Here is a 26,194-nt window from a genome sequence, read left to right as displayed (position 1 = left end):
GGCTTTACCTTTGTATTGTGACCTGATCTCTGTGTTTTGTACACACAGTTTTTTTCAATCACTTTGGTTCACAAGTATGTAGTACGTTTTCTTAACTCTAAGCACAAATATCAAAATAGATTATCAAAATGGTTTGTTCCAAATCTCTAAGCACAATTGAATGAGTACACAAATTCACAAAATCACTTGTACTTTGCACCAAATCACCCTTCCATATTCAATCGAAGTATCTTCTTTTCAAAATGCAATACTCACTTATATCATTGTCTTCTCATTTGTTAATACAATTAACTCTTAAAACTGCTATCAAACTGCTCAAAACGGATAACTACTGAACCAAAACGCACTGCTGAAATTCCTGGGTTATATATAACAATATACAGTTGTGGCCAAAAGTTTTGAGAATGACACAAATATTAATTTCCACAAAATTTGCTGCTTCAGTGTCTTCAGATATTTTTGTCAGATGTTACCATGGAATACTGAAGTATACAGCTCAAAAAAATAAAGGGAACACTAAAATAACACATCCTAGATCTGAATGAATGAAATAAAATTATTAAATACTTTTTCTTTACATAGTTGAATGTGCTGACAACAAAATCACACAAAAATAATCAATGGAAATCCAATTTATCAACCCATGGAGGTCTGGATTTGGAGTCACACTCAAAATTAAAGTGGAAAACCACACTACAGGCTGATCCAACTTTGATGTAATGTCCTTAAAACAAGTCAAAATGAGGCTCAGTAGTGTGTGTGGCGTCCACGTGCCTGTATGACCTCACTACAACGCCTGGGCATGCTCCTGATGAGGTGGCGGATGGTCTCCTGAGGGATCTCCTCCCAGACCTGGACTAAAGCATCTGCCAACTCCTGGACCGTCTGTGGTGCAACGTGGCGTTGGTGGATGGAGTGAGACATGATGTCCCAGATGTGCTCAATTGGATTCAGGTCTGGGGAACGGGCGAGCCAGTCCATAGCATCAGTGCCTTCCTCTTGCAGGAACTGATGACACACTCCAGCCACATGAGGTCTAGCATTGTTTGCATTAGGAGGAACCCAGGGCCAACTGCACCAGCATATGGTCTCAGAAGGGGTCTGAGGATCTCATCTCGGTACCTAATGGCAGTCAGGCTACCTCAAATCAAATTTATTTATATAGCCCTTCGTACATCAGCTGATATCTTAAAGTGCTGTACAGAAACCCAGCCTAAAACCCCAAACAGCAAGCAATGCATGTGAAAGAAGCACGGTGGCTAGGAAAAACTCCATAGGAAAAACTCCCTAGAAAGGCCAAAAACCTAGGAAGAAACCTAGAGAGGAACCAGGCTATGAGGGGTGGCCAGTCCTCTTCTGGCTGTGCAGGGTGGATATTATAACAGAACATGGTCAAGATGTTAAAATGTTCATAAATGACCAGCATGGTCAAATAATAATAATCATAGTAGTTGTCGAGGGTGCAACAAGCACGTCCGGTGAACAGGTCAGGGTTCCATAGCCGCAGGCAGAACAGTTGAAACTGGAGCAGCAGCACGGCCAGGTGGACTGGGGACAGCAAGGAGTCATCATGCCAGGTAGTCCTGAGGCATGGTCCTAGGGCTCAGGTCCTCCGAGAGAAAGACAGAAAGAGAGAAAGAGAGAATTAGAGAGAGCATATTTAAATTCACACAGGACACCGGATAAGACAAGAGAAATACTCCAGATGTAACAGACTGACCCTAGCCCCCCGACACATAAACTACTGCAGCATAAATACTGGAGGCTGAGACAGGAGGGATCAGAAGACACTGTGGCCCCATCCGATGATACCCCCGGACAGGGCCAAACAGGCAGGATATAACCCCACCCACTTTGCCAAAGCACAGCCCCCACACCACTTGAGGGATGTCTCCAACCACCAACTTACCGTCCTAAGACAAGGCCGAGTATAGCCCACAACGATCTCCGCCATGGCACAACCCAAGGGGGGGCGCCAACCCAGACAGGAAGACCACATCAGTGACTCAACCCACTCAAGTGACGCACCCCTCCCATGGACGGCATGGAAGAACACCAGTAAGTCAGTGACTCAGCCCCTGTAATAGGGTTAGAGGCAGAGAATCCCAGTGGAAAGAGGGGAACCGGCAAGGCAGAGACAGCAAGGGCGGTTCGTTGCTCCAGCCTTTCCATTCACCTTCACACTCCTGGGCCAGACTATACTTAATCATAGGACCTACTGAAGAGATCAGTCTTCAGTAAAGACTTAAAGGTTGAGACTGAGTCTGCGTCTCTCACATTGGTAGGCAGACCATTCCATAAAAATGGAGCTCTATAGAAAGCCCTACCTCCAGCCGTTTGCTTAGAAATTATAGGGACAATTAGGAGGCCTGCGTCTTGTGACCGTAGCGTACGTGTAGGTATGTACGGCAGGACCAAATCGGAAAGATAGGTAGGAGCAAGCCCATGTAATGCTTTGTAGGTTAGCAGTAAAACCTTGAAATCAGCCCTTGCCTTAACAGGAAGCCAGTGTAGGGAGGCTAGCACTGGAGTAATATGATCACATTTTTTGGTTCTAGTCAGGATTCTAGCAGCCGTATTTAGCACTAACTGAAGTTTGTTTAGTGCTTTATCCGGGTAGCCGGAAAGTAGACCATTGCAGTAGTCCAGCCTAGAAGTAACATAAGCATGGATTAATTTTTCTGCGTCATTTTTGGACAGAAAGTTTCTGATTTTTGCAATGTTACGTAGATGGAAAAAAGCTGTCTTTGAAACAGTCTTGATATGTTCTTCAAAAGAGAGATCAGGGTCCAGAGTACCTCTGGCGAGCACATGGAGGGCTGTGCGGCCCCCCAAAGAAATGCCACCCCACAGCATGACTGACCCACCGCCAAACCGGTCATGCTGGAGGATGTTGCAGGCAGCAGAACGTTCTCCACGGCGGCTCCAGACTCTGTCACGTCTGTCACATGTGCTCAGTGTGAACCTGCTTTATCTGTGAAGAGCACAGGGCGCCAGTGGCGAATTTGCCAATCTTGGTGTTCTCTGGCAAATGCCAAACGTCCTGCACGGTGTTGGGCTGTAAGCACAACCCCCACCTGTGGACGTCGGGCCCTCATACCACCCTCATGGAGTCTGTTTCTGACCGTTTGAGCAGACACATGCACATTTGTGGCCTGCTGGAGGTCATTTTGCAGGGCTCTGGCAGTGCTCCTCCTGCTCCTCCTTGCACAAAGGCGGATGTAGCGGTCCTGCTGCTGGGTTGTTGCCCTCCTTCGGCCTCCTCCACGTCTCCTGATGTACTGGCCTGTCTCCTGGTAGCGCCTCCATGCTCTGGACACTACGCTGACAGACACAGCAAACCTTCTTGCCACAGCTTGCAATGATGTGCCATCCTGGATGAGCTGCACTACCTGAGCCACTTGTGTGGGTTGTAGACTCCGTCTCATGCTACCACTAGAGTGAAAGTACCGCCAGCATTCAAAAGTGACTAAAACATCAGCCAGGAAGCATAAGAACTGAGAAGTGGTCTGTGGTCACCACCTGCCGAACCACTCCTTTATTGGGGGTGTCTTGCTAACTGCCTATAATTTCCACCTGTTGTCTATTCCATTTGCACAACAGCATGTGAAATGTATTGTCAATCAGTGTTGCTTCCTAAGTGGACAGTTTGATTTCACAGAAGTGTGATTGACTTGGAGTTACATTGTGTTGTTTAAGTGTTCCCTTTATTTTTTTGAGCAGTGTATAATTACAAGCATTTCATAAGTGTCAAAGGCTTTCATTGACAATTACATAAAGTTGATGCAAAGACTCAATATTTGCAGTGTTGACCCTTCTTTTTCAAGACCTCTGCAATCCCCCCTGGCATGCTGTCAATTAACTTCTGGGCCACATCGTTACTGATGGCAGCCCATTCTTGCATAATCAACGCTTGGAGTTTGTCAGAATTTGTGGGTTTTTGTTTGTCCACCTGCCTCTTGAGGATTGACCACAAGTTCTCAATGGGATTAAGGTCTGGGGAGTTTCCTGGCCATGGACCCCCCCAAAAAATCTATGTTTTGTTCCACGAGCCACTTAGTTATCACTTTTGCCTTATGGCAAGGTGCTGGAAAAGGCATTGTTCGTCACCAAACTGTTCCTGGATGGTTGGGAGAAGTTGCTCTCAGAGGATCTTTTGGTACCATTCATTATTCATGGCTGTGTTCTTAGGCAAAATTGTGAGTGAGCCCACTCCCTTGGCTGAGAAGCAACCCCACACATGAATGGTCTCAGGATGCTTTACTGTTGGCATGACACAGGACTGATGGTAGCGCTCACCTTGTCTTCTCTGGACAAGCTTTTTTCCGGATGCCCCAAACAATCGAAAAGGGGATTCATCAGAGAAAATGACTTTACCCCAGTCCTCAGCATTTCAATCCCTGTGCATTTTTCAGAATATCAGTCTGTCCCTGATGTTTTTCCTGGAGAGAAGTGGCTTTTTTGCTGCCCTTCTTGACACCAGGCCATCCTCCAAAAGTCTTTGCCTCACTGTGCGTGCAGATGCACTCATATCTGCCTACCACCATTCCTGAGCAAGCTCTGTACTGGTGGTGCCCCGATCCCGCAGCTGAATCAAATTTAGGAGACGGTCCTGGCACTTGCTGGATTTTCTTGGGTGCCCTGAAGCCTTCTTCACAACAATTGAACCGCTCTCCTTGAAGTTCTTGATGATCCGATAAATGGTTAATTTAGGTGCAATCTTACTGGCAGCAATATCCTTGCCTGTGAAGCCCTTTTTGTGCAAAGCAATGATGATGGCACGTGTTTCCTTGCAGGTAAGCATGGTTGACAGAGGAAGAACAATGATTCCAAGCACCACCCTCCTTTTGAAGCTTCCAGTCTGTTATTCAAACTCAATCAGCATGACAGAGTGATCTCCAGCCTTGTCGTCATCAACACTCACACCTGTGTTAACAAGAGAATCACTGACATGATGTCAGCTGGTCCTTTTGTGGCAGGGCTGAAATGCAGTGGAAAAGTTTTTGGGGGATTCAGTTCATTTGCATGGCAAAGAGGGACTTTGCAACTAATTGCAATTCATCTGATCACTCTTCATAACATTCTGGAGTATATGCAAATTGCCATCATACAAACTGAGGCAGCAGACTTTGTGAAAATTAATATTTTTGTCATTCTCAAAACCTTTGGCCACGACTGTACAGTGCATTCGGAAAGTATTCAGACCCCTTGACTTTATCCAAATTTTGTTACATTACAGCCTTATAAAATTTATTCCCCCCCCCCTTCAATCTACACAAAATACCCCATAATGACAAACCAAAAACAGGTTTCTAGAAATGTTTGCAAATTTATATTTAAAAACCTGAAATATGACATTTACATAAGTATTCAGACCCTTTACTCAATACTTTGTTGAAGCACCTTTGGCAGCGATTGGAGTCCACCTGTGGTAAATTCAATTGATTGGACATGATTTGGAAAAGCACACGCACCTGTCTATTTAAAGGCCCCACAGTTGAGAGTGCATGTCAGAGCAAAAACCAAGCCATGTTGTCGAAATAATTGTCTGTAGAGTGCCAAGACAGGATTGTGTCGAGGAACAGATCTGGGGAAGTGTACCAAAACATTTCTGCAGCATTGACGGTCCCCAAGAACACAGTGGCCTCCATTCTTAAATGGAAGAAGTTTATTTATTTTATTTATTTATTTCACCTTTATTTAACCAGGTAGGCAAGTTGAGAACAAGTTGTCATTTACAAAAACACTGGAATGGTAGATTTGTAGTGGAAGAAATGCCAAGTAGAAATAGAAATAATGGGGAGCAAAATAAATGAATAAATAAATACAGTAGGGGAAGAGGTAGTTGTTTGGGCTAAATTATAGATGGGCTATGTACAGGTGCAGTGATCTGTGAGCTGCTCTGACAGCTGGTGCTTAAAGCTAGTGAGAGAGATAAGTGTTTCCAGTTTCAGAGATTTTTGTAGTTCGTTCCAGTCATTGGCAGCAGAGAACTGGAAGGAGAGACGGCCAAAAGGAGGAATTGGCTTTGGGGGGTGACCAGAGAGATATACCTGCTGGAGCGCGTGCTACAGGTGGGTGCTGCTATGGTGACCAGTGAGCTGAGATAAGGGGGGACTTTACCTAGCAGGGTATTGTAGATGACCTGGAGCCAGTGGGTTTGGCGACGAGTATGAAGCGAGGGCCAGCCAACGAGAGCGTACAGGTCGCAGTGGTGGGTAGTATATGGGGCTTTGGTGACAAAACGGATGGCACTGTGATAGACTGCATCCAGTTTATTGAGTAGGGTATTGGAGGCTATTTTGTAAATGACATCGCCGAAGTTGAGGATCGGTAGGATGGTCAGTTTTACGAGGGTATGCTTGGCAGCATGACTGAAGGATGCTTTGTTGCGAAAAGGAAGCCAATTCTAGATTTAACTTTGGATTGGAGATGTTTGATGTGAGTCTGGAAGGAGAGCTTACAGTCTAACCAGACACCTAGGTATTTGTAGTTGTCCACATATTCTAAGTCAGAACCGTCCAGAGTAGTGATGCTGGACGGGCGGGCAGGTGCGGGCAGCGATCGGTTGAAGAGCATGCATTTAGTTTTACTTGTATTTAAGAGCAGTTGGAGGCCACGGAAGGAGAGTTGTATAGCATTGAAGCTCGTCTGGAGGGTTGTTAACAGTGTCCAAAGAAAGGCCAGAAGAAGTATACAGAATGGTGTCATCTGCGTAGAGGTGGATCAGAGACTCACCAGCAGCAAGAGCAACATCATTGATGTATACAGAGAAAAGAGTTGGCCCAAGATTTGAACCCTGTGGCACCCCCATAGAGACTACCAGAGGCCCGGAAAACAGGCCATCTGATTTGACACATTGAACTCCATCAGAGAAGTAGTTGGTGAACCAGGTGAGGCAATCATTTAAGAAACCAAGGCTATTGAGTCTGCCGATGAGGATGTGGTGATTGACAGAGTCGAAAGCCTTGGCCAGGTCAATGAATACGGCAGCACAGTATTGTTTCTTATCGATGGCGGTTACGATATCGTTTAGGACCTTGAGCGTGGCTGAGGTGCACCCATGACCAGCTCTGAAACCAGATTGCATAGTGGAGAAGGTGCGGTGGGATTCGAAATGGTCGGTAATCTGTTGACTTGGCTTTCGAAGACCTTAGAAAGGCAGGGTAGGATAGATATGTCTGTAGCAGTTTGGGTCAAGATTGTCCCCTCCTTTGAAGAGGGGGATGACAGCAGCTGCTTTCCAATCTTTTGGAATCTCAGACGACACGAAAGAGAGGTTGAACAGGATAGTAATAGGGGTTGCAACAATTTCAGCAGATAATTTTAGAAAGGGTCCAGATTGTCTAGCCCGGCTGATTTGTAGGGGTCCAGATTTTGCAGCTCTTTCAGAACATCAGCTGACTGGATTTGGGAGAAGGAGAAATGGGGAAGGCTTGGGCGAGTAGCTGTGGGGGGTGCAGTGCTGTTGACCGCGGTTGGGGTAGCCAGGTGGAAAGCATGGCCAGCCGTAGAAAAATGCTTATTGAAATTCTCAATTATAGTGGATTTATCAGAGGTGACAGAGTTTCCTATCCTCAGTGCAGTGGGCAGCTGGGAGGTGTTCTTATTCTCCATGGACTTTACAGTGTCCCAGAACTTTGAGTTTGTGTTGCAGGAAGCAAATTTCTGCTTGAAAAAGCTAGCCTTGGCTTTACTAACTGCCTATGAAAATTTGTTTCTAACTTCCCTGAAAAGTTGCATATCACGGGGGCTGTTTGATGCTAATGCAGAACGCCACAGGATGTTTTTGTGTTGCTTAAGGGCAGTCAGGTCTGGAGAGAACCAAGGGCTATATCTGTTCCTGGTTCTACATTTCTTGAATGGGGCATGCTTATTTAAGATGGTGAGGAAGGCATTTAAAAAAAATAACCAGGCATCCTCTACTGACGGGATGAGGTCAATATCCTTCCAGGATACCCGGGCCAGGTCGATTAGAAAGGCTTGCTCGCTGAAATGTTTCAGGGAGCGTTTGGCAGTGATGAGTGGAGGTCGTTTGACCGCTGACCCATTACGGATGCAGGAAATGAGGCAGTGATCGCTGAGATCTTGGTTGAAAACAGCAGAGGTGTATTTAGAGGGCAAGTTGGTTAGGATGATATCTATGAGGGTGCCCGTATTTACGGCTCTGGGGTGGTACCTGGTAGGTTCATTGATAATTTGTGTGAGATTGAGGGCATCAAGCTTAGATTGTAGGATGGCTGGGGTGTTAAGCATGTCCCAGTTTAGGTCACCTAGCAGCATGAGCTCTGAAGATAGATGGGGGCAATCAATTCACATATGGTGTCCAGGGCACAGCTGGGGGCAGAGAGTGGTCTATAGCAGGCGGCAATGGTGAGAGACTTGTTTTTAGAGAGATGGATTTTTAAAAGTAGAAGTTCAAATTGTTTGGTTACAGACCTGGATAGTAGAACAGAACTCGGCAGGCTATCTCTGCAGTAGATTGCAACACCGCCCCCTTTGGCTGTTCTATCTTGTCTGAAAATGTTATAGTTAGGGATGAAGATTTCAGAGTTTTTGGTGGACTTCCTAAGCCAGGATTCAGACACGGCTAGGACATCCGGGTTGGCAGAGCGTGCTAAAGCAGTGAATAAAACAAACTTAGGGAGAAGGCTTCTAATGTTAACATGCATGAAACCAAGGCTATTACGGTTACAGAAGTCATCAAAAGAGAGCGCCTGGGGAATAGGAGTGGAGCTAGGCACTGTAGGGCCGGCCCTCACATCGCCAGAGGAACAGAGGAGGAGTAGGATAAGGGTACGGCAAAAAGCTATGAGAATTGGTCGTCTATGACGTCCGGAATAGAGAGTAAAAGGAGCAGGTTTCTGGGGGCGATAAAATAGCTTCAAGGTATAATGTACAGACAAAGGTATGGTAGGATGTGAATACAGTGGAGGTAAACCTAGGCATTGAGTGATGATGAGAGAGATATCGTCTCTAGAAACATCATTGAAACCAGAAGATGTCATAGCATTTGTGGGTGGTGGAACTGAAAAGGTTGGATAAGGTATAATGAGCAGGGCTAGAGGCTCTACAGTGAAATAAGCCAATAAACACTAACCAGAACAGCAATGGACAAGGCATATTGACATTAAGGAGAGGCATGCTTAGCCGAGATAAGGACCACCAAGGCTCTTCCTAGAGCTGAATACCCGGCCAAACTGAGCAATCAGGGGAGAAGGGCCTTGGTTAGGGAGGTGACCAAGAATCCGATGGGGACTGACAGAGCTCTAGATTTCCTCTGGAGATGGGAGAAACTGCCGGAAGGACATCCATCTCTGCAGCACTCCACCAATCAGGCTTTTATGGTAGAGTGGCCAGACGGAAGCCACTCCTCAGTAAAGGCACATGAAAGCTCGCTTGGAGTTAGCCAAAAGGCACCTAAAAACTCTGACCATGAGAAACAAGATTCTCTGGTCTGATGAAACCAAGATTGAACTCTTTGGCCTGAATGCCAAGATTTACGTGTGGAGGAAACCTGGCACCATCCCTACGGTGAAGCACTGTGGTGGTAGCATCACGCTGCGAGATGTTTTTCAGCGGTAGCGGCTTTCCGAAGGCACTGTATACACAGTCTCAGACAGACCAACTGGCGCATTGCACAGTCAGGGTTGAGGGAAAAATGAACGGAGCAAAATACAGAAAGATTCTTGATGAAAACCTGCTCCAGAGCACTCAGGACCTCAGACTGGGGCGAAGGTTCACCTTCCAACAGGACAACGACCCTAAGCACACAGCCAAGACAACACAGGAGAGGTTTCGGGACAAGTCTCTGAAAGTCTTTGAGTAGCCAGAGGTCAGACTTGAACCCGATCGAACATCTCTGGAGACCTGAAAATAGCTATGCAGCAACGCTCCCTATCCAACCTGACAGAGCTTGAGAGGATCTGCAGAGAATGGGAGAAACTCCCCAAAAACAGGTGTGCCAAGCTTGTAGCATGAAATGAAATGCATGAAATGAAATGTATGCATTCACTACTGTAAGTCGCTCTGGATAAGAGCGTCTGCTAAATGACTAAAATGTAAATGTAGCATCAAACCCAAGAAGACTCGATGCTGTAGTCGCTGCCAGAGGTGCTTCAACAAATTACTGAGTAAAGGGTGTGAATACTTATGTAAATGTGATATTTCCGTTTATTTGTAATACATTTGTAAAATTTGAAAAACCTATTTTTGCTTTGTCATTATGGGGTATTGAGGATTTTTTTAAATCAATATTAGAATAAGGCAGTAATGTAACACAATGTGGAAAAAGTCAAGGTGTCTGAATACTTTCCGAAGGCACTGTATACACAGGCTCAGACAGACCAACTGGTGCATCGCGCACACACACACGATCTTAAGCAGGCCCCGCAGAGTAGGAAGGGATGGATGAGAGAGGGGAAGAGAGGTGACTTTGCTGTCATGTCCCTCATGTCAGTGGTAATGTTTACAGACAACTCAACCCTGGTAGGAAGAGACCATCTAAACACAAGGGCAAAAACAGACTGACAAAACCATGGAAACCATTCGCTTTTATTGTTACAGTCATGTTTACAAAAATGTGCTATTCCCTTCGATACTTAAGAATGTTTTGCACATAGTATTGTACCAAATAACAAGTGGATGCTAATTTTTCCATGATCAGACTTAACTATATAAAAATAACTATAACCCCCCAAAAAATCAAGTAAGTCACCTTGGCATAAGGAGAATCTGTTTAGTTTAATAAAGCAAACTTTAGTGCTACCTTGTGTTCCAACAAGGCATGAGATTACAGCAAAAACAACATGTTCACAGGAACACCGAAGCTAACTGGTTCGGTTGTTCTTGCCAGTCAGAGAATGTAAAGAAAATAAGCATTATTTGATCATCCAGCTATAGACATGAAAATAAATATGACTAAAATGACTACGGTATATACTGATGGTGTGGTAAGTGTAAATGTATGGGGGGTGTGTGTGTGTGTATGAAAAAAAGGCTCATCAGTAAGCAAGACCCAGTTCAGGACAAGAGGTGAGGTGGAGAATGCCAAGACAACAGTAAAACATTAGGTTAATTCTACACAAGCAAATTGAGAAGCAAACCGGTCTTTACAGTGTTTCGTACCACTTTATACAGCCTCCACCCACCACTCAAAACATCAACTACAACATATTCAGAAGTTAGTCACACACAGTGGTCCCCATTACTCTGCCTGACACAAACACCCAATCACGCTTTGGAAAATTCAGTCACCTACATTCCACTCAGGTCCAAAATGTAGCACCATCTGGTGTTTAAAATGTCCTCAAACTTTAAATGTGACCCCCAAACCCCTACAGACTTACTGCTGTTGACACCCAGTTGCTAAGAGCAAACCGCTTGTTGGGGTGGATTAGTGCCTAAAGGTCCATTCTGTCATTTAGACAGAAGCCTTAGCTGATACTGCACCACAGCATCTGATAGGAGAAAGGCTGCAGCAGGAATAAACAGAGGACGTTAGCCTCTTGGTGTCTGCCTGGTGTGCTCTAGTGAAGGTAGGCAGACGTCCCTCACAGCCCACTAACAATGGAACAGCCACTTACTGTCCACCGTTGACTAATATAATCCAATTTAAACTCTTCTCTATTGCCAACAAATATGAGATTGGATCAAATCAATTCCTCATTATGTGGTGCCTGATGATTCTGTCTTTGTTACTAACAGTGCCGTCAATCTCATTACCATGACTAAAGGCACAGGGAGGAGGACAAGAGGGAGGGAGAGTGAAGAGTGCCATTTCGACCCCAATGGAATATTTTGAAATGAAAGGAGTTGAAAATAAGTATGACCCAAGGCTCTGAGGTTTCACATCCTCTAAACCCACTCAAATCACACCTCTTTTTTTTTTGTGCTTTGAGACAAACAGAAAACAAAACCCCATCTAACCAACCACGCACAAATCATATGCAAGTCTATAGAACACTTAGACACATTGAATAGATGCACTGTACAGCTTAATCAGACAAGTCATGGATGAGTATTAAAAAACCTTGCAACTTCAAGGATAAATATACTAACTTGTATTGGAGTGATAATATGTTACATTAGGAAAACAGTCTGTGCTTTATAAGTAAGCAGTGTTTTGTCTTGTAGCGACAAGACACATTAGGAATGAATGAATCATTGAAATGAGGGTTGAGAACCCATGAAGGTCATACATACATCAGGTCTGTCAGATGTCTTGCTGCATCTCTATGTTGTAGGCGACACAGTCCAGAGCACCTGGTGTTGTATAGATCCATGTGGCTATAAATATCAATATATTATTCAAATGTAGCTGTCAGAGTCGTAGCACGTTTACTGTACTGTATGTGATGTCTGTGGTTCCGATAAGGTTGGTCTACTACTAGAGGAGTGGGGGAGCAGCTACCATGTTCAATAACTACACATAGAAGAATATACACTAAGTAACACTTGATTGCAACATTTATGGAGTGTTTTAGTTTTAACACATCAAAAAAGGCAAGAACATAAAATCCCTCTCCCAGTACCTAATAATGTACATCAACAGCAGACGGCATTCCTAACGTTATGGGAACGTTTTGATAACCTCATCCGACATCAGAGCATCAACAGCATAATCATTTTCACCACGATGTCTCTCTTTCTCTCCAATAAGCCCATGAGAACCCAGTTTGGGGCACCAAGAGTCCAAGGGATAAAGGATGAGGTTGTGCAAATTCCATTGTTGGAGAGAGGTCCAGAGCCTAATTCCAATCAAGTCCTCTGCCTCTCATGGATCTCAAATGACTAGGTGTTTGCAATAAATCAGAAACTCAAACTACCCAACCAGAGGGTATGGAGCTACTGCCATATGGCTGATACCTTCCAGTCAATAGAAGAATAGGCTCAAGGGATCAGATTGGAATTGGGCCCACCTCTACCCCTTTTCTTGCTACACTGTATGTGCTGATGACATCGCTCATTCTCCTCCCATCTGCTGTATTGTTTGTTTGCTCTTAAAATCAGCAGACACCGTGCAGTATTAACATACAGCACCACAGCCAATAAGAGTCGAGCACAAAGTGATGTAGGAAATGTGTCTTAAGGCAGGCGTCAATTGAAACCCTAAACACAACGAAAGGCCAAGCACATCTTTTCCAGAGAACAAAAAAATAAGTTACAATTTGTCATATTTCCATCTATTAACAGTTCATATGGTTTCTTACATTTAATAAAGTGAGAAACAGTACAAGGCACACATTTAACGTTTTGAAATGTTAAAGATATAAATAAGTGACAAAAAGAAAATCAACATGAGTAGTGTGCTGTCCTCCAGTCATCTCTGTTTAAACTATTTCATCATTCTCCTCTGTGCTTTGAGGACCTCATAAGGTTGTGTATGGATCCATCTAATGTTAGTGTGCCTAGCAACCTGATCTGGTTGACTCACAGTTTGACCCTAAAACAAGGCAACAACCAAGTGGTTCCATTGATGGTCAGTTGATGGTGTGGTCACGGTCGGTCCACTGTGGTCCAGTGTGAGTCAGAAAGGTCAGTCAGATGATGTCTACGAAGCTGCCAGGGAACAGTCCGGTCCTGCCGTTCCTCTGGAGGGTTCCTTTGAACCAGCCGTCCTCTCTCTTCCTGTGGACAAACACTATGTCTCCCTCCTTCAGTTCCAGCTCTGCCTCACTCTGAGGGGGGTAGGACACCACCACTCTGTACCTGGGGAGGAGAGATGGGGGATCAGAGAGGATACTGTACTGACACACACCCCCTCCCCCACAAAGCACAGGAGACCAGAAACGCTACACAGACACACATCATCAGACAGACCATTTTATAATTACATGTCACTGTCATTCGATATAAGAAATGCAGTACCTCTCGCATATGATTGGCCGAGCATCGTGCTGCTGGGAGATGAGGGAGGAGCATGCCTGGCGAGGGGGCGGGGCGATGGGGGCACAGGCATCCAGGGGGCTGCTCTTACGTTGTGTTAACTCTGGGGTGGTGGCTAAAATAAACTCAGGCTCCACGGGGCAGGGGACTGCACGGCCATGATTACCCATGCCAACGGTAGTGGAGGAGAGCGAGGGAGTGGTGTCGGGGCCCATGGCCCTTTGGAAGACCTCCCCCGTAGCAGCCTGTTCTGCCTCCAGGGTGGGGGAGGAGGGGGGAGAAGGGCGAGACTTCTTCTTGTTAGATGACAACAGCTTCAGAAGACCTTTCTTCTCCCTCTGCAGAACGACAGAACGAAACAAAGAGAAAGCGAGAGGAAAAAGTCAATTATGTTGCTACTATGTTGCACTTGTCTGATAACAGTGTAGGCTGGATATAGATTGTCTTACAGGAATTCATTGTATGGACATTAGAATCTGCATAAACAGAAACCATTGTCTTGGTCATTAGGTTGTTGGCTGACTAATCAGGGTTGTAATGTCATCATCAGGCCTGCTGCCTGTTCTGTTTGTGTTGGCTGGACTGGACTGACTCCCATCTCTAGTCTCTTAACTCAATTCCCAAGGCTCGCCCGTGAAACAGACTGAGCTTTGTGGGTCAATTTGTTTCTGAAGATAAACTGGAACATCTGTGTTCAACAACATACAGAGCGCATGGTATTCAAAATACTCTGCAGTAAACAAGAGCACCAGACACTCCAGGCGAATGTCAACTAATTTAGCAATCCACTGTAGACGTGTTGAACACCAGCCAAATACGCAAGGCATAATAGAAGTATATGGAAACATGAGAAATATGCTAACATTGTTGATAGCAATACTGATGGCTAGGGTGCTATCATGAATGCCCACCTTGCCGTCCTTGTCCAGCCGACAGGCAAGGGAGGAATTAATTGACGTTAAGTTGCCGTTGCCTGGGGCGACGGGCATGGTGAGGTCTGCCACTGGTCGCAGGGCATCACGATCCAGCGAGGCGGCACTGACATTGGGCGGGGTGAGGGAGGCGGCGGCACAGCCCAGTGCTACACCGGCACGGACACAGCCCTGGGCAGGGTTGGAGGGCTGGGACTGGCACACGGCCAGGTGGGGCAGATAGGTTACAGAGGTCTGGGACTGGATGGGTGTCACAGCAGCGGTGGGCCGGTCCTGACTGTGGCAGGCTGCTGGGGCCAGAGGAGAGGCACAGGGTTAGATCATACACACATACCATTTGCCTATATATTCATTATCAAATACACTATCCCACCCTCAGGCTACATAGAATGTATACTTGCACACCTCCATTCCCCTAGTAGGTGACCCTACCTGTCCTGACAGCATTGCGTGCCTGGTTAACAGTCATCTGGGAGGTCATGTGCATGAGAACCTTGGCCTGTCCGGTCGCCACGTGAGCAGCCGTCACCATGGCAGCAGGTAAAGGGCTGGAGGGGGCAGGGCCGGGACAGATGGGCATGGGCTTGTTGAAGTCAGGCCCTGGAACGATGGCCCCCAGAGAAGTGGAGGGGCTGACGATGGTGACCCCTCGCCCAGCCTGGGTGCACAGAGTCAGGGGGACCTTGGGCTGGGTGCTGCTTGATGCCGTCCTAATGGGACCAACAAGAGGAAAGGGGTTAGGGCTGGGAGCCTTATGGTAGCTGCATATACAGAGATAATCAGTGTGTGTATGCATATGTGTACGTGGATATGTGTGTGTGCATACACCACCGTTCAAAAGTTTGGGGTCACTTAGAAATGTCCTTGTTTTTGAAAGAAAAGCAAATTTTTGGTCCATTAAAATAACATCAAATTGATCAGGAATACAGTGTAGACATTGTTAATGTTGTAAATGACTATTGTAGCTGGAAATGGCTGATTTTCTATGGAATATCTACATAGGCGTACAGAGGCCCATTATCAGCAACCATCACTCCTGTGTTCCAATGGCACGTTGTGTTAGCCTTTTAAAATGATAAACTTGGATTAGCTAACTGATCATTAGAAAACCCTTTTGCAATTATGTTAGCACAGCTGGAAACGTTTGTTCTGATTAAAGAAGCAATAAAACTGGCCTTCTTTAGACTAGTTGAGTATCTCGAGCATCAGCACTTGTGGGTTCGATTACAGGCTCAAAACGTCCAGAAACAAATAACTTTCTTCTGAAACTCGTCAGTCTATTCTTGTTCTGAGAAATGAAGGCTACTCCATGCGAGAAATTGCCAAGAAACTGAAGATCTCGTACCACGCTGTGTACTACTCCTTTCACAGAACAGCGCAAACTGGTTCTGACCAGAACAGAAAGAGGAGTGGGAAGCCCCGGTGCACAACTGAGCAAGAGGACAAGTACATTAGTGTGTCTAGTTTGAGAAAGAGACGCCTCCCACAAGTCCTCAACTGGAAGCTTCATTAAATAGTACCCGCAAAACACCAGTCTCAACGTCAACAGTGAAGAGGCGACTCCGGGATGCTGGCCTTCTAGGCAGAGTTCCTCTGTCCAGTGTCTGTGTTCTTTTGCCCATCTTAATCTTTTTATTGTCCAGTCTGAGATATGGCTTTTTCTTTGCAACTCTGCCTAGAAGGCCAGCATCCCGGAGACACCTCTTTCTAGCATGCCCCTCTTTCTAGCATGCCCCTTTTTATGTGTAACTCCGTTGCTGTTTGTGTCGCACTGCTTTGCTTTATCTTGGCCAGGTCGCAGTTGTAAATGAGAACTTGTTCTCAACTAGCTTACATGGTTAAATAAAGGTGATTTTATTTTTATAATTATGGCAAGAACAGCTCAAATAAGCAAAGAGAAACGACAGTAGATCATTACTAAGACATGAAGGTCAGTCAATACCTTGAAAGTTTCTTCAAGTGCAGTCGCAAAAACCATCAAGCACTATGATGAAACTGGCTCATGAGGACCGCCACAGGAAAGGAAGACCCAGAGTTACTCTGCAGCAGAGCTAAGTTCATTAGAGTTAACTGCACCTCAGATTACAGCCCAAATAAATGCTTCACAGAGTTCAATTAACAGACATCAACATCAACTGTTCAGAGGAGACTGTGTGTGTGTCAGGCCTTCATGGTCGAATTGCTGCAAAGAAACCACTACTAAAAGGATACCAATAAGAAGGAGACTTGCTTGGGCCAAGAAACACGTGTGGTTCCCACCGTGAAGCATGGAGGAGGTTGTGTGATGGTGCTTTGCTGGTGACACTGTCTGATTTATTTTTAAATTCAAGGCAAACTTAACCAGCATGGCTACCACAGCATTCCGCAGCGATACGCCATCCCATCTGGTTTGTGCTTAGTGGGGCTAACATTTGTTTTTCAACAGGACAATGACCCAAAACACACCTGTAAGGGCTATTTGACCAAGAATGAGAGTGATGGAGTACTGCATCAGATGACCTGGCCTCCACAATCACCCAACCTCAACCCAATTGAGATGGTTTGGGATGAGTTGGACCACAGAGTGAAAGAAAAGCAGCCAACAATTGCTCAGCATGTGGGAATGTTGAGGTCCTGCACTTGCATGGTTACACATGGCCTACGTTTGTCAGGCCATTTGGAAGTATTTCCAAATTCTCTAAAACATTGGAGGCGGCTTATAGTAGAGAAAATTAACATTAAATTCTCTGGCAACACCTCTGGTGGACATTCCTGCAGTCAGTATGCCAATTGCACCCTCCCTCAAAACTTGTGGCATTGTGTTGTGTAACAAAACTGCACATTTTAGAGTGGCCTTTTATTGTCCCCAGCAAAAGGTGCACCTGTGTAATGATAATGCTATTTAATCAGCTTCTTGATATGCCACACCTGTCAGGTGAATGGATTATCTTGGCAAAGGAGGAGAAATGCTCACTAACAGGGATGTAAACAAATTTGTGCACAATTTAAGAGAAGTAAGATTTGTGCGTATGCAACATTTCTGGGATCTTTTAGACCAACAGTTTCCATGTTGCGTTTATATTTTTGTTCAGTACGTATATATAATTATTACTTTTTTTTTTTGGGGGGGGGGGGGGGGGGGTAGATCAGCTTTAATATTGCAGATAATCCTCTGCATCATTTGCAATACATTTTTGTAAATAAAAATAAAAAATGTTCCTTATTTTCCTTTAACCCTACCACCCCTCCCCTCATTGAAGTAAACTACGGAACAACACTTAAATGCTGACCAGACCACTGTTGCAAGTTGATTTTGTCCACCCACAACAGACGCAATCAGGACACACAGGTTGAAATATCAAAACAAATATGAACCAATTATATTAACTTGGGGGAAAGGTCGAAAATCATTAAACATTTATGGCAATTAAGCTAGCTAGCTTGCTGTTGCAAGATAATTTGTCCTGGGATAAACATTGGGTTATTATTTTACCTGAAATGCACAAGGTCCTCTACTCTGACAATTAATCCACAGATAAAACGGTCAACCGAGTTTGTTTCTAGTAATCTCTCCTCCTTCCTCAGGCTTCTTCTTCTTCGGACATTATATGGCGGTTGGCAACCAACTTTAAGGTGCATTACCACAACCGACTGGAGTGTGGACCTCAGTTCATATTTCAACCACCCACGTGGGCATATGCCCCTAAAAACCAATGAGGAGATGGCACGTGGGTATATGCTCCTAAAAACCAATGAGACGGGAGAGGCAGGACTTGCAGCTCATCGAGCGTCACAAATAGAACCAAGTTCTATTTTAGCGCCTTACTACACTGACGCGGGCAAGCAGTGTGGGTGCAATGATTGAATAAAGTATGTGCAAATGTAATTTACATCGCACGCAACGCATCCGGTGTGGTCAGCATGTTAGGCTTCTACTTCCAGCTTATACATACTAAACTCAGCAAAAACAGAAATGTCCTCTCACTGTCAACTGCATTTATTATCAGCAAACTTAACATGTGTAAATATTTGTATGAACATAAGATTCAACAACAGACAAACTGAACAAGTTCCACAGACATGTGACTAACAGAAATGGAATAATGTGTCCCTGAACAAAGGGGGGGACCAAAATCAAAAGTAACAGTCAGTATCTGGTGTGGCCACCAGCTGCAGTGCATCTCCTCATCATGGACTGCACCAGATCTGCTGTGAGATGTTACCCCACTCTTCCACCAAGGCACCTGCAAGTTCCCGGACATTTCTGGGGGGGGGGGGGGGGGGGGGGGGAATGGCCCTAGCCCTCACCCTCCGATCCAACAGGTCCCAGACGTGCTCAATGGGATTGAGATCCGGGCTCTTCGCTGGCCATGGCAGAATACTGACATTCCTGTCTTGCAGGAAATCACGCACAGAACGAGCAGTATGGCTGGTGCGATTGTCATGCTGGAGGGTCATGTCAGGATGAGCCTGCAGGAAGGGTACCACATGAGAGAGGAGGATGTATTCCCTGTAACGCACAGTGTTGAGATTGCCTGCAATGACAACAAGCTCAGTCCGATGACGCTGTGACACACTGCCCCAGACCATGACGGACCCTCCACTTCCAAATCGATCCCGCTCCAGAGTACAGGCCTCAGAGGAACGCTCATTCCTTTGACGATAAACGCGAATCCGACCATCACCGCTGGTGAGACAAAACCGCGACTCGTCAGTGAAGAGCACTTTTTGCCAGTCCTGTCTGGTCCAGCGACGGTGGGTTTGTAACCATAGGCAACGCTGTTACCGGTGATGTAAGGCAGGTCCTCACCAGACAACAGGCCTACAAGCCCTCAATCCAGCCTCTCTCAGAATATTGCGGACAGTGTGAGCACTGGAGGGATTGTGCGTTCCTGGTGTAACTCGGGCAGTTGTTGCCATCCTGTACCTGTCCCGCAGGTATGATGTTTGGATGTACCGAACCTGTGCAGGTGTTGTTACACGTGGTCTGCCACTGCGAGGACGATCAGCTGTCCATCCCGTCTCCCTGTAGCACTGTCTTAGGCGTCTCACAGTTCGGACATTGCAATTTATTGCCCTGGCCACATCTGCAGTCCTCATGCCTCCTTGCAGCATGCCTAAGGCACGTTCACACAGATGAGCACGGAGCCTGGGCATCTTTTCTTTGGTGTTTTTCAGAGTCAGAAGAAAGGCCTCTTTAGTGTCCTAAGTTTTCATAACTGTGACCTTAATTGCCTAACGTCTGTAAGCTGTTAGTGTCTTAACGACCGTTCCACAGGTGCATGTTCATTAATTGTTTATGGTTCATTGAACAAGCATGTGTTTATTGAACACACTGTGTGAATGGTTTGCGCTCTGACAAATCAGCTGTAAATTTCGGTGTTCCTCAAGGTTCTGTTTTAGGACCACTATTGTTTTCACTATATATTTTACCTCCTGGGGATGTCATTCGAAAACATAATGTTAACTTACACTGCTACGAGGATTACACACAGCTGTACATTTCAATGAAACACGGTGAAGCCCCAAAATTGCCCTTGCTAGAAGCCTGTGTTTCAGACATAAGGAAATGGATGGCTGCAAACTTTCTACTTTTAAACTCAGACAAAACAGAGATGCTTGTTCTAGGTCCCAAGAAACAAAGATCTTCTGTTGAATCTGACAATTAATCTTGATGGTTATACAGTCGTCTCAAATAAAACTGAAGGACCTCGGCGTTACTCTGGACCCTGATCTCTCTTTTGACGAACATATCAAGACTGTTTCAAGGACAGCTTTTTTCCATCTACGTAACATTGCAAAAATCTGAAACTTTGTCCAAAAATGATGCAGAAAAATTAATCCATGCTTTTGTTACTTCTAGGTTAGACTACGGCAATGCTCTACTTTCCGGCTACCCGGATAAAGCACTAAATTAACTTCAGTTAGTGCTAAATACGGCTGCTAGAATCCTGATGAGAACCCAAAAATTGGATCATATTACTCCAGTGCTAGCATCCCAACACTGGCTTCCTGTTAAGGCAAGGGCTGATTTCAAGGTTTTACTGCTAACCTACAAAGCATTACATGGGCTTGCTCCTACCCATCTTTCCGATTTGGTCCTGCCGTACATACCTACACGTACGCTACGGTCACAAGACGCAGGCCTCCTTATTGTCCCTAGAATTTCTAAGCAAACAGCTGGAGGCAGGGCTTTCTCCTATAGAGCTCCATTTTTATGGAATGGTCTGCCTACCCATGTGAGAGACGCAGACTCGGTCTCAATCTTTAAGTCTTTATTGAAGACTCATCTCTTCAGTAGGTCCTATGATTGAGCGTAGTCTGGCCCAGGAGTGTGAAGGTGAACGGAAAGGCACTGGAGCAACGAACCGCCCTTGCTGTCTCTGCCTGGCCGGTTCCCCTCTCTCCACTGGGATTCTCTGCCTCTAACCCTATTACAGGGGCTGAGTCACTGGCTTACTGGTGCTCTTCCATGCCGTCCCTAGGAGGGGTGCGTCACTTGAGTGGGTTGTGTCACTGACGTGGTCTTCCTGTCTGGGTTGGCACCCCCCCCTTGGGTTGTGCCGTGGCGGAGATCTTTGTGGGATATACTCGGCCTTGTCTCAGGATGGTAAGTTGGTGGTTGAAGCAATCCCTCTAGTGGTGTGGGGGCTGTGCTTTGGCAAAGTGGGTGGGGTTATACCCTGCCTGTTTGGCCCTGTCCGGGGGTATCATCGGATGGGGGCACAGTGTCTCCTGACCCCTCCTGTCTCAGCCTCCAGTATTTATGCTGCAGTAGTTTGTGTGTCGGGGGGCTAGGGTCAGTCTGTTATATCTGGAGTATTTCTCCTGTCTTATCCGGTGTCCTGTGTGAATTAAAGTATGCTCTCTCTAATTCTCTCTTTCTCTCTCTCTCGGAGGACCTGAGCTCTAGGACCATTCCTCAGGACTAACTGGCATGATGACTCCTTGTTTTCCTCAGTCCACCTGGCTGTGCTGCTGCTCTAGTTTCAACTGTTCTGCCTGCGGCTATGGAACCCTGACCTGTTCACTGTGATTACTATTGTTTGACCATGCTGGTCATTTATGAACATTTGAACATCTTGGCCATGTTCTGTTATAATCTCCACCCGGCACAGCCAGAAGAGGACTGGCCACCCCTCATAGCCTGGTTCCTCTCTAGGTTTCTTCCTAGGTTCTGGCCTTTCTAGGGATTTTTTCCTAGTCATCATGCTTCTACACCTGCATTGCTTGCCGTTTGGGGTTTTAGGCTGGGTTTCTGTACAGCACTTTGAGATATCAGCTGATGTAAGAAGGGCTATATAAATACATTTGATTTGATGTGTTTAAACCCTTTACAATGAAGATCTGTGAAGTTACTTGAATTATCTTTGAAAGACAGGGTCCTGAAAAAGAGACGTTTCTTTTTTGCTGAGTTTATATACATTTTACGGGCACAGTATATTTTACTTTAATTATCTTTGTTTGTTTTTAGTCCCAGGCTTCAACTACCCTTACCCCTCCCATGCATCTCTGAACACCATCCAGTTTTGATTTCTAGCTGCCATATATTTTTCCGCTGTGATGTTTCACAAAAGTTCTGAACCTATTCATTCTCAAAGTTCCTAAAGATTGTAAATTAAAGATTTTTAGTAAGAGTATTATTATATTATTGATCGGATTGACTGACGTTTCAAATCACCCAGCAGTGCTATTTGCAGCGTTAGCTCAAAGTAAATGTTGCAATTTGTCAGCCATTCCTGAACCTGTGACCAAAAATAAACTACTTATGTACAGTACCAAAACAAGTGATCTAATGATTCTTATTAAATTATATGAATTCCAATTAAGACTTTTTTTTTAAGCCCAATGCACTGTTCTCTAGAGAGAAATCAAATCAATCATGAAAGAAATCAAGTCAAGAACTATATAGGACGCTGGGCTTAAGGGAGTTTCAGTTTTCATTAAGCAAATATTCAACCTAGTTCAGTGCAGAAACATTGCAATTAACTACATTGACCATAATCCATTGCTCCAGTTTTTTCCAGATCAGAGAGGAATAGGTGAAGCGAGAGGTTTCACCCTTGCCAACCTCTGTCCAAAATAAGCCCAATGCGTTTCTATGGCCTTATTTTGTACCGAAGCTTGTCATCTGCCTTTACGCCTTTGGGACAACGACTCCCATTGTTAGGGCGGAGACATGAGCATCTCTCGTCATTATATAGATCTCTGGACTGATACCGCATGAGAGAGGAATGTACACAATGACGAGAGAGACAGTTTGTGAAAGTATGCCTAATCTACTTTGAAGAACTAGTAAAATGATTTCGTCAGACAGCTCTGCAGCATAATTAGGCAGGCTAGCTAACTAGGGTGACTAAAGACAGTACAGTATGGGGAGCACAAAACAGATGGCCTGGCTGGCTGACTGCTACTGCCTGAGCAGATGATTACTTTAAGGAATGAAGTAATCAAATATAAATTAAGTAATATACACAACTGAAATATTTTGTAATTTCATAGCAATTTCCTATTTTTCTATTGATGTCTACCCAATGTGAACCTGATCAGAGACTATGGTTGACTATTTTTGGCCTTGGAATTTCCATTAAAATGTAGTTTTTTAAATCTAAGTAACATCTTTATTTCCTAATGCCTTTCATGTAAAAAAAAAAATGTTTTATAGAAAGCGAAGTTGAAAACCGTGAATCTGATCGAGCCATGGTCTGTAGTAACGGCTCTAGCACAGTGATGCAGTGCCTTAGACCGCTCCACCACTAGGGAGCCAAACTTTGTGGCAACAATTCAGCATGACAATGCCCCCGTGCACAAAGCAAAGTCCATACAGAAATGGTTGGTTAATATCGGTGTGGAAGAACTTGAGGCGGTTATAAGAGCAAAGGAATGAGATGTTCGACGAGCCCGAGCCCTGTCCACATACTTTTGGTCATGTAGTGTGTGTGTACATGCGTAAGGTCTGTGTGTGTGACAGACCTGCTGACAGGGCTCATGTAGTTGCCGGGAAAAACTCCTATCTTGCCAGTGTGCATGGAGGTGCCTTTGAACCATCCGTCTTGACAGCGCTCCAGCACCAGGAACATCTCTCCCTTCCTCAGCTCCAACTCATCCTCCTTACGGGGTGTGTAGGGGAACAGGGCCACGTAGCTGCAGTGGGGGGTGAGAGAGATGGGACACATCAAACACACACACACATACGTGGCCATCCACAAAGGGACTGTCCAATTAACCTCAGGAGGAAATTAATCGAAGACATGTTGTGGATTCAGAACATCTCGTCTGTGACACGAGCAAAATGTACCCCCCTTCCACAGGCTACAGTATATCCATCAACATCTCCCCTCTCTTTCTAGTAGGCACTTACAGGCTGATCGAGATGGACATTCCCCTCTGGACTGGTCTTCCAACAGTTCATAGAAAGCCGCACTATATGTCTGTAGAGCAGGGATAGGCAACTGGCAGCCCCTTTTGTAGGCCCGCAGATCAATCACCCCCCCCAAAAAAGTAAAACAAATATTCAACTCACTGTTGAGAGTTAAAATAGTAGAATACACAAGTTGCAAGGTTTCCATCCAATTGGGGACAGATTTGAATGCAAATGTAAAAAACAATCTGCATAAAGAACATTTGCATTTTCCCATCAGTGGTGTTTCCACCAAACTGATTTGTTGTACTTTTTAGCTTAAGTTTTCAAGTACCAAATAAAAATCTAAAAGTTCTGTGTTTCCATCGCATTTTCAACTCTACCGATAGTTGTCAAAAAAAACTGTTGGCAAAATAGCAAATGTGCCTACTCTGATCTTACATTTTTATGTGTTATTTTAAATGTAGGGCTACACTGGTCTTGGCATGTGTGCCCTCGCCAATAGCTCACAGATACAGCGCGGTTAGGCTGGTCTACATGATGAGATTATGGATAAGTGTGAGAATATTTTTAATTTGTCAAACGGCAGTCAGGCATCCATAATCATGTGACCAGAATAAGACCCTCAATATTTATTGGAAAGGAGCATCAAGATCACTGTGCACTTTCACCACCCTGTGAAGTTCATATCTTATTTCACCTGGTGCCTAATAAAGTGTACGGTTTCCTGAGTTGTAGTGGGAGGTACACAGAACATACCATTGAGTGACTCCAAGTTTTTTTCCGAAATGATGGTTGTTATATCAACATTTCCACATAAAGCTGTTTCCACCGCCATTTATCGCATAATTAATTTTAGACAAAAAGATCCCACCATGCCGAACGAACAAATGATCTGTCTGCATTTATAAAATTGTACAAAAACTTCCTATTTCCATCACAGCTGCTGCATAAACTGTGGATGGAAACATGGTTTCTGACAGTCACTCAATTAGCCATGTCAGCCAAGTTATTCTAGCCAGCTACAGTGCTTGCTACACTTACAGTGCATTCGGAAGTATTCAGACGCCTTGACTTTTTCCACATTTTGCTGTTATTGACAAATAGACACACCCCCGCCCCTCGTCTTACCAGACATAGCTGCTCTGTTCTGCCGATGCACGGAGAAGCCAGCCAGCTCTATATTATCCGTGTTGTCGTTCAGCCACGTCTCGGTGAAACATAAGATATTACAGTTTTAGTGTCCCGTTGGTAGGATACCTTTAAATCATAGATCGTCCAGTTTTCCAATGATTGCACGTTGACCAATAATACGGACGGTAGGTGGTTGTTTACCTACTCGTCGGCTAATTCTTACAAGACACCCCGTCCTCCTCCTCCGTCTTTTCTTCATGCTGATGACAGGGATTTGGGCAACGTCTTGACAAAGCAGTATATCCTTCACATTGGACTTAAAGAAAAAATCTTTGTCCAGTTCGAGGTGAGTCATCGCTATTCTGATGTCCAGAAGCTCTTTTCGGTCATAAGAGACTGTAGTAGCAACATTATGTACAAAATGAGGTACAAACAATGCGAGAATAAAAAATAAAAAAAATAGCACAGTTGGTTAGGAGCCCGTAAAACGGCAGCCATCCCCTCCGGTACCATCATCTCTCCAGAGTTCCTCTGTGGAGATGGGAGAACCTTCCAGAAGGACAACCATCTCTCTGCAGCACTCCACCAATCAGGCTTTTATGGTAGTGGCCAGACGGAAGCAAAAAGGCACCTAAAGGACAGACCATGAGAAACAAGATTCTTTGGTCTGATGAAACCAAGATTGAACTCTTTGGCCTGAATGCCAAGCGTCACGTCTGGAGGAAACCTGGCACCATCCCAACGGTGACGCATGGGATGTTTTTCCTAGCCACCGTGCTTCTACACCGGCATTGCTTGCCGTTTGGGGTTTTAGGCTGGGTTTCTGTACAGCACTTTGAGATATCAGCTGTTGTAAGAAGGGCTATATAAATACATTTGATTTGATTTGGTGGCAGCGTCA

The 26,194-nt window shown here is 45.1% G+C and overlaps 1 protein-coding gene across 4 annotated transcripts in view; it reads right to left on the bottom strand.

The window, feature by feature from the left end:
- Positions 1–10,538: 10,538 nt before the first annotated feature.
- Positions 10,539–26,194, bottom strand: part of LOC106560245 (E3 ubiquitin-protein ligase SH3RF1) — a 63,300-nt gene continuing 47,644 nt past the window's right edge. For 3 of the 4 annotated variants that reach the window (XM_014122902.3, XM_014122905.3, XM_014122903.3), the window contains 5 exons: positions 23,772–23,942; positions 15,252–15,529; positions 14,799–15,109; positions 13,870–14,225; positions 10,539–13,710 (listed from right to left, as the gene is read on the bottom strand). In XM_014122902.3, the coding sequence (XP_013978377.2) occupies positions 13,542–13,710; positions 13,870–14,225; positions 14,799–15,109; positions 15,252–15,529; positions 23,772–23,942 (1,285 nt within the window). In that variant the 3' untranslated portion in view covers positions 10,539–13,541. The remainder of the gene's footprint in view (positions 13,711–13,869; positions 14,226–14,798; positions 15,110–15,251; positions 15,530–23,771; positions 23,943–26,194) is intronic. The other variant, XM_014122904.3, reaches the window with a different exon arrangement.

This window comes from Salmo salar, chromosome 10 (genome assembly GCF_965601325.2).
Source record: "Salmo salar chromosome 10, fSalSal1, whole genome shotgun sequence".
NCBI classification, from domain to species: Eukaryota; Metazoa; Chordata; class Actinopteri; order Salmoniformes; family Salmonidae; genus Salmo; species Salmo salar.
Note: the sequence above shows the minus strand (reverse complement) of the source record. Positions and strands in the feature narration are given on the sequence as shown.